Raw genomic sequence first — 9,129 nt, forward strand, 5'->3', positions numbered from 1 at the left:
TAGCTTTTAGCCAAGAAATTGTTCACGTTTCAGGGTCCTTTTGCCTTAAAACTACCTGGTCAGCTTCAGGCTCCATGTCTCAAGACTATGGAGACCACAGCCAATGAACTTGAGCTCTCAAAATAAACCTTGTGTGACTGGCTCCCCTTAGGCATGAATAATCACCAACTCCTGCTGGAGGAGAAGGCCTCTCTCTGGAGTCCAGCAGAGCTCTGCTTGCAGCCCTTCATAGCTTTGCTCCCCACAAAACATCAGGGTCCAAATGAACAGACACCGCTTGCTGCTCTTCTCCCTCTTCTGCCTCGTTGTGGGTGAGTCCCAGACCTGAGCAATGAGCTCCAGTGCAGGATCCCCAGGGAGCCACAACGAATCTCCACAAGCACAGCCATGTCCATGTGGGCAGAGCTTTGACCATATTTGGGAGAGAAGGACGGGAGATGCTTTCAGAATGCTCCTCTGCCTTCTCTTTCATCTTCTCTGTCTTTTTCAGCACTCTGCAACATCTCTCTGGGTGTATAGGCCTAATTTTGTCACCCTTTCCGCCGCTGTCAAAACCCATAATCTAGATGCCAAGCATCCATTCTATTCACAAATCTATGATGCTGAGGGAACTGGTCATGCAATAATCTTGTGATATGCCCTAGTCCTAGACATTGGCTTCTGAAAGCCATTTCAGAGAGCTTGTCACAAGCTGCATAGGAGAAGTGTATACCCTGGAATCAGACAGATTTTTCCAAATTTGTCAGTCAGTCACTGTCCTGAATTCTCTAATTTGACAAGTGGAGACAAAAACCTTCTTACAATGATTTGGGAGATCAGAGTACAGCGCATTAAATTACATCTAATGGTCAATAAATACTATATCCTTTCTAATTTTATCACCATTAGGAGATTTTTAAACACTTTTTAACGTGTGTGTGCTTGTGTGTGCAGGCATGTATGTGTGCATGCTTGCGTGTGTGTGTGTGTGTGTGTGTGTGTGTGTGTGTGTGTTGCACATGCCATACTATACACGTGGTCAGAGGACAACTTTTGGAAGTAATTTCTCTCCTTCCATCATGTGGGTCCTAGAATTCGAACTCAAGTCAATCAGGCTTGACAGCAACTTTACCTGCTAAGCCAGCTGACCAGCCTCTGGAAAGAATTTTTTTTCAATTGAACCCATACTTTAATTATTCACTCTTCGAAAACCTCCTAAAGGTCAATGACCATTTTTAAGCTAGAAAAATAAACTGTGTAGAACTCACCTAAAACAACACCAGATCTTGTGGTGTGTGTTTATAATCCCAGTGCTAAAGAGGCAGAGACAGGCAGATTCCTGCAGCTCCCTTGGCAGCCAGCTGAGCCAAATAGATGAGCCCTGAACCAGTGAGAGAAAGTTATCCAGAATGTAAAGGCTGAAATTGAGACCAGAATCCTTTCACTTGCTCGGTAGCCTTTTCTTCCCATCACTAAAGGCAAAGGAGTTGTCCAAAAGGAAAACTCAACTGTCACTTCCTAACCACGCAACCATCAGTTCTTCTTGCCTACCCACCCTTGGAAGGCCGCTCCACCCAGCTCTGCCATCTCCCTCCCCATCCCAAGTCCCTGCCCTCACGGCAAGCTCTGTGCTCTCTCCAGAAGCAACATCACTGAAGTGTGTCACATGCCACCTTCGCACACCGGCAGACCACTGCAGAAGAGGCTTCGGTGTTTGCCATGCTCAGAAGTACGAATCATGCATGAGCCTAAGGATCTACTCCAGTAAGTTGCGGGGTTGGCCAAAGTCGTGGGAAGCTTAGGCATCTCTGACCCAGGCCACAGTACAAAGTGCTTTGAGCACAGAGGGTAGAGACCTATGAGGCAGGCAAAAGATGCAGAGCAGGATGAAAACAGCCAGACAGATTTTTTTTTCCTTTGGAGATACCAAAGCCATGTTTTTCTCACCTTCTAGCAGGGGAAGGAATGAAGCAAATGCATAGACTTGAGTTGTCAGGGACCACAGGCAAACAAGTCAAGCTGATGGCTTTCCAGCAATTTCTGTGTTGGTGCTCTTGGGAAGGGGATGCTGGGAAGCCATCCACAAGCCTGACTGGTTAAGGCCAGGTATGGTCTGCCTTGGATACTGGGGTCACTGCTTGATGTCTTTGGTTCTTTCTTGTTGCAGATAACACTCTCCAAATATCATACATGGTGTGTCAGAGATTCTGCAAGGACTTGACATACAACTTCAACAATCGGACTTACATCCATAAATGTTGTGATGCCGATTTTTGTAACTTCAGAGTCTAAGATATACCCCAGACCTCATTCTAGAAGGTCCAGATGTTTTTCTTCCTTTACACTCTACTAACCCTGCCTTTCTGCCCCATATGCATGGAGGATACTCCTGCTCCTCCTTAACTCCACATCATCCTTCCTGGTTCCTTCAGCTTGGATCTCTCTTTGGGCAGGGGATGATGAGGGATCACAGTTTTAAACAATAGATTTTTTTCTCCTGTTACTAGAATTGGCATCTTCATCTACTAAAAGACATGTCCCAAGAAACTCTGCACAGTAAGATATGAAATGGGACCACCCTAGAACTCTTCACTAGCTTAGATAATTAAGGTGGACCAGAAAGCCTTCAATGGAAAACTCACAAATATTTTTAATTGAACATCTCACAAGTCACCACGATGGTTAAGCTGAAACAGAACAAAGTGGAGGTGGGCAATGAAGATTTTGCTCTGTGAATGCAAAGTTTTTTTTTTCCCCTTTGGCAGACAGTGCCCATTTCAGACTCAGTCATTCTGATTTTCTTGGCAACTAAAGCATTCTCACACATTTTCACAGGGCATTGCAAACACAGGACTTTTGCCCTGTGTGGCATTCCGAGATCAAATGAGGCCATGACTATTCCTCTATAGACGCATGTCAAAAACACATTACATCACTTTTAGCCTTTATCCTTTCCTAACCTTTTGCCATTCTTTTCCTCCTTTGCCAGACATCTCTTCACCTTCTATGACAACATGCACTCTCCCAATAAGAGTGGGCTGTCCTTCAAATCTTTTTCCAGTATGTCCCATGGCCCCTGAGCAGGCAGCCTTCCAGGGCTCCTCATCTGTGGTGCAAACTGGTCACACTCAGGAACATCTCCATATTCCCCACAGCATCTCCCATGAGCCTTAGGTCAACACATAGAGCACAATGGACCTAGGTCTTCAGTCCTTCACTACCTGTCTATAAATAATAAACCCATTTCACATAATTGTGTACTAGTGTGTCCTTTCTCAGTGGACCCACATAGGTAACCCATGCATAGTGGCTATGAATAGCAGCCCAGGATTCAATGGGTACAATTACATTGCTGTTTCTTACAGTTGGCATAGTGATGATCTTTGCTGTTCATCACAAGTGGGAGTCCTAATTTGGGATCTTCTATATGTTGTAATCCCTCCCTCTGGCATCTAGCATGAATATGACTTCTAAGAGCCTTATGGTTACAGATATTTCTCTAGATTTCCAGTTGTCAAGTACTTAGCAACTATTCACGGGAATCCTTGTGAGTTTGAGAGCTATAACTAAATTTTGGGGCCCATGGGTCCCAAATCATATTGCCCCAACAGAGTGCTAAAAACTCTATTATTTTCTTCTATTCATCCAAAGTTTGTCTGTGCATTGCAAGCCCTTCCTTCCCTCCACTGAGAAAATCTTGGGGCTGTTGTCAAATAAAAAGGTTGTTGTTGGTCTCTATTCACACAAGAAGAGCTCATCCTTTCAGAATGAGATTTTTCTTTTTCTTTGAATTTACATGTGCCCAATATCACCTAAGAATATTTGATTTTTCAGTTTGAATTAAAAGTCCTGTGAAGCACCTAATAAAACCTTCCCTAACTTTCAGAATGAAAGAAAATAAATTAGTCGGTCATTACATGACCTTCACTGCCTAAGAAATTGAGCTGTCCTGGAAACTGCAAATTAGGGTGTCATCTTCTAGGCTTAAGATGCCAGACACCTTAGGGGATACAAAATTGGAGAAAAGAAGCCTACAAAAAAAAAAGAAGAAGAAGAACACAGACAGCATACGGGGTATACTCATTCACACATCTGCTGGGCCACAGATGTACCTATAGCACATCTCAAGGAACAGACTGTGCATGTATTCACCCCATGGCAAAGCAGAGTCCTGACTAGAGCCAGCACTGAAGTAGGGCATGGCAGCGGCAACAGGGGTGGGATTACAACAGTTGCTAAGGAAGCAAGAATTTCAAAGTGATAAACCCCTCTCCCCACTTTTAACCATCTGCTTTTTGCATTTCATGTATTGACTTAGTGGGATTTTTGTATTTGCTTTGAGATGACCTCAACCTCCCGTGTGCACATGCCACCAAAATAAATGAATAAATGAAAATTGAGAAAATTTTATGCATGGATGAAACCCTCACAAAATAAAAATTGAAAAAAAATACATTGAAAAAATTGAAATAAATTTTCATTTGAGGGCTTCTCTTACTTAGCTTCCAGCTCATATAGTTCTGTGAGGGAGTCTCAAACAATTGGGAGGTTGCATTGATCATATTGGCCTGTGGGTATGTCTGTAGGACATTTCCTTGATTGCCAATTGATAATGGAGATCCAAGCCCACTGTGGTCAGTGCCATCCCTGGGCAGATGGCTCTGTATTGTATAAGAAAGTTGCTCGAGCATGAGCCAGAGAGAGCAAGCCAGGAAGCAGTATTCCTCCATAGTTTCTGCTTCAATTCCTGTTTGAGCTCCTGTCCCAGTTTCCCTCAGTGACAGATTGTGACTTAGAAGTACAAAATGAAATGAACCTTTTCCTTCCCAGCCAAACTAGAGTATTTGATTTTTATTGGTTTATTCATTTTCCTGTTATTACTATGCATGGATCTTTCCCTACAATACTCCATATCATCACAAACTCCAGAAGTGCACTTTTCCTATGTGAAAGTTTATGACAAGTCTTTTTGAATATTCATCATGAATTTTTTGGGCCATTTCAATTCTAACCTTTTCTATATTGTCTTGTTTCCTTAAAAAATGTACTTAATGTAATCAATCTCTGTGTTAAATCATATAAACTTATGTGTTTTATTGAAGTCTCGTCATCTTTAATACCACAAAGAATATTTTTGTTGACTATTTGAGAGTAATTGATGACACAATCTTTACAAGCCCTGAGTTCTTCAGTATGTTTCCTAAAAACAACAGTATTTCCTCCATATCCACAAGGTGTTCATCACAATCACAAGATTATGACTAATATGATGTCAAAGCATCTACTGGCTAAGATTCAACAAATTTTCAGTAACATTTCTTTAATAAAATATTTCCAACCACAATCACAATATCACACTTAGTTACCACATCTAACCAGTCCCTCCAGTCCAAAATAGTTTCACAATCTTTCTGTTTTCATGGTCTTGATATCTGAACATCTTTACAGTTCCTCAAAGTGGATCAGTCCACAGTGTCTGCATGATTACATCCAGGTAATGTGATCCAGGAACATCACACAATGGTGATCACAGAATGCTGTGTTCTTCCCAGTACCTCCCATCCACAGGCATGTGATTCTCATCACTGAAGATCTCAACTGATGACAAAGTGGTTTCTCTCTCCAAAATAATTCACTTTGAAGAGTCAAGTCAAGGTGGTGGAGTGGAAGCCGGCTCTGTGTGACACCAGCATCGAGAGCAGTCAGGAAAACAAAGGAGAAACTTTATACTGAAGAGAGAGAAAGAGGAAGCACATCAGAATTCACAAAAGAGTTCATATGACCAGTGAAGATAGTTTCCCAGTGAGGGCAAGGGGAAGTGGAAGACTGGCAAGTTAAGCCAGGTGGCCCTGTTCAGAAAGGGCCCAGAAGTCAATCCTAGCCACAGAGCAGGCCCATATTTCTCACAACTTTTTTGTTTGTTTTCTTGTTTTGTTGAGACAGGTTTTCACTGTGTAGCCCTGGCTGTCGTGGAACTCACTCTATAGACCAGGCTGGCCTTGAGCTCATAGAGATCCACCTGCCTCTGCCTACCAAGTGCTGGGATTAAAGCCATGCACCACCATCACCCAGCTTAGTTCTCATAATTTTTAATCCAAGTGGAAATCTGAGTAACAAGTCAGTATAAGGTACTCACTTGGGCATTCTCTGTACCTTGAAGAACTATACCTACATACCATCTCAAAACAGAACATATTTCTTGGTACAAAGCTTCTCTAGAGCCTTTAAAACAAACAAAAAGAAAATCATAGACTGGAGAGCCTGAAGATATACAGCCATACACCCTGGGTTGGAGCTGGCAACATAAGGTAGTCATGGAAATGAGAGGGCTGAATGCAGACATGCAAAAAAACTCAGATATACAGAAGCACAGACAAGGAAGAACTCATTGGTGAGTTGGTGGGGAGCCCTGCCCATTCAGTGAAAAAGAGAGTAACATAAGAAACAGATGGCCCTGAGCCAAAAGTCAGGCTTCTTCTTGGCCATGAAGTTTTCTAGTTGCAGTATTGAGAACACTAAGTTCATGCATGTGGACATTCCCTACAGGCTCCTGCTTTGCATGGGATGTTTAGTGTTGAGCAGGAGTAGAAAGCACGGAGGTGAGTCCTCTAGTAACAGCTCTCAGTGCTCCAACTGCTTCCTCTACAACCAACACATTTAGCTCCCACAGGCATTCGGATTTGGTCACATGAGTAGCCCCAGTAGGGACGCATGGGGCTCAGATCCACATAGTTGAGCACTAGATAATGCAAAAATTCCATGGAGTCTGTTTAAAAGGTGATGGAATTTATTAGGGAGGAAAACTCACTACAGCACAGGAGATTTATTGTAGGGTCTTGGAAAGCTGAGTTACAGTCCCATACTGTTCTTCTACCTGGTCCATCTCAGCATCCAAATCCATGAAGGAGAGAAGAGAGACTGCGTACATGTATCTCAGGTCTTAAGGGTAACTGAGAGGCCATGCCCTAAGGCATGTACTTCAAGGTCATAGGCAGATAGAACAATTACCTTTTACATCTCTAGGGCTGTGCTTCAGGATCATAGAACAGATATCCACTACACTTAGGGCATCCTTCACTTTGACGTTAGGGACTCCAATATGTACAATCTGGAGCAACTGAGATCCATACTTGCCCACACGCTGTGAAGCTAATGCTGGTCAGAAGTGGTTCAAGATATGCATGGAAGGGAGAACCCTAAACTTGTTTCAGCACTGTCGAGCAGCTGACATTTGAGCAGGCTGAAATGTAACAGTCTCTAATTTCAACTCACCACACCTACCACCTACCAATATTTAGAGAACAGGCTCCAATATTTAGAGAACTCAGAAAGAAGCTGTTCATTTTTCAATGAGATAGCCAAAAAGGTTTAATTATTTTAAGTATAAAGTATTCCTAAAAATCAGTTAAGAAATAATAACCCTCAAAAACATATGCACATTGTAGAGGCATGGGAGGTCTTTTGTGCTCATAGAAAAGCACTAGGAATGTTAAACACACAGGGTTGTTCCATCAAAGGAAAGGGTACATAACCTGCCATCCCACCCTCCCCTCAGAAGGCTGGGAGCAAATGTGCTTAATAGCCTGGCAACCTTTGAGCTATGTGAGTGGCCAAGATCACACCAGATCCTCCCCCAGACCCTTATTGCAAACTTGTTTTTCTCAGTCAATCAATAAACCCATCTTTATGGAAGGTGTTATGTGAACTTTACATAGAGTTTTAATTTAGTTACATTAGATCTTTAGTTAGCTTACTTTGTGCTTTATTGTACACACAGGATTGAGTTAATCACCAGGGAGGTTTTCACCAAATTGTGCTGTGCTTAACAATGCCAAAAATAAACTACTCAGGGTCAGATCCTCTAAGTTTGAACAAACACAGCCTACTTAGTCCTGTTGAACCAAACTACCTTCTTACATTCCATGGATCATTACTCTGCCAATGTTGGTGGTCACAAAGACCCCCACAGCACATGTAAGCAAAGAATAAAGAAACCATTCAAAATAAGGGAAGTGCAAAACCCTGCACAAAGAGAGTCAATTCTTAGATAAGACAAGTGCAAACACTACAGCAAGAATTGAATCTGATTTTCTACATATCAACCTCGGAAGCACTGAAAAGTTTGACAGTCTCTCACATCACACAGGACCATACAAACTACTGGGGAACATCCAAACTGCTAACTTCTGTTCAGGAAGCGCTTAGGGAACATCTAGCAACGTAAAAATTCAGGTGACTATAAACCCCTCACTTCTTTTTTTTAAAGTATACTTTCATTCTTTAGGATTTGTGATACGTATATAAGTATTTTGATCAAATGTGCTTCCATGCTTTCCCTCCAACTTCTGTCCAGTCTTCTCTTCCACCCCCACATCTCCCTCCTAACTTCATTTAGTCATTTTTTTAAACTACTGAGTCTAATTAGTGAGGCTAGCCTGGTATATGTATGGGGAGAGAGCCACCACTAGAGCATGGGCAATCGACCCAGATCCACATTCCTGAAGAAGACTAATGCTCCCCTCCCTAGCAGTCATCAATTACCAATAACTCCTCAGCTAGGGATAGGGCTTCGTGAGCCCCTCTCATTCAAATTGGAAATATGAATTCCTTGATCTTATGCAAGTCTTGTGAATGTACCACAACTCCAGTGAATTTATTCTCAATACCCATGTGGTAGCTCACAACCAACTGTAACTATAGTTCCAGAGGATGTGATGCCCTCTTCTAGTACATGTCATGCATATAAACTCACTCATAAACACACATAAACATGAAATAGACGAATAAGTGAATAGACTTTTCACTAAAAGATAATTATTTAGAGAGCAGTTTATTGCTATGTCACTAACAACAAATAACACTCAAAACAAAATAGATTATCCTCTAGGGCTTATGACTTACCCAACCACTGATCCTTGGACCAGGTGACATTACCAGGTATGTGTTCCATCTTATGGGGTGGGTCTTAAATGCACTCAGAATGATTGCTCACTCCTGTGGCATTCAAAACTGTGTGCATATCTTGACACACTACTTATTATTGTAGCTCCTGGAGTTCACAGCCGAGTAAAATCGCTGACAATTTCTCTCTCCCAGCGTCATACAGAGCACTTTCCAGCCCTGAGAAACCTAGCTATAGGGAGGAAGCCT

At 42.3% G+C, this 9,129-nt stretch overlaps 1 protein-coding gene across 1 annotated transcript; it reads left to right on the top strand.

Annotated features, from left to right (window-relative positions):
• Window positions 1-262: 262 nt before the first annotated feature.
• Pate3 (prostate and testis expressed 3) lies at window positions 263-3,222 on the top strand. Its single transcript, XM_028879022.2, has 3 exons — window positions 263-311; window positions 1,585-1,743; window positions 2,147-3,222. The coding sequence occupies exons 1-3, from the start codon at window positions 263-265 to the stop codon at window positions 2,269-2,271; spliced, it is 333 nt and encodes a 110-aa protein (XP_028734855.1). The 3' UTR covers window positions 2,272-3,222.
• The last annotated feature ends 5,907 nt before the right edge of the window (window positions 3,223-9,129 follow it).

The sequence above is a fragment of the Peromyscus leucopus genome, chromosome 7 (assembly GCF_004664715.2).
Source record: "Peromyscus leucopus breed LL Stock chromosome 7, UCI_PerLeu_2.1, whole genome shotgun sequence".
Taxonomy (NCBI): Eukaryota; Metazoa; Chordata; class Mammalia; order Rodentia; family Cricetidae; genus Peromyscus; species Peromyscus leucopus.

Excerpts from the sequence above, each read along its gene's own strand:
- Pate3 (XM_028879022.2), top strand. The coding sequence starts at position 263 with ATGAACAGACACCGCTTGCTGCTCTTCTCCCTCTTCTGCCTCGTTGTG. Across the intron at positions 312-1,584 it reads CCTCTTCTGCCTCGTTGTGG|TCCCTGCCCTCACGGCAAGC; the intron begins GTGAGTCCCAGA and ends CCCCATCCCAAG. Across the intron at positions 1,744-2,146 it reads GAGCCTAAGGATCTACTCCA|ATAACACTCTCCAAATATCA; the intron begins GTAAGTTGCGGG and ends TTCTTGTTGCAG.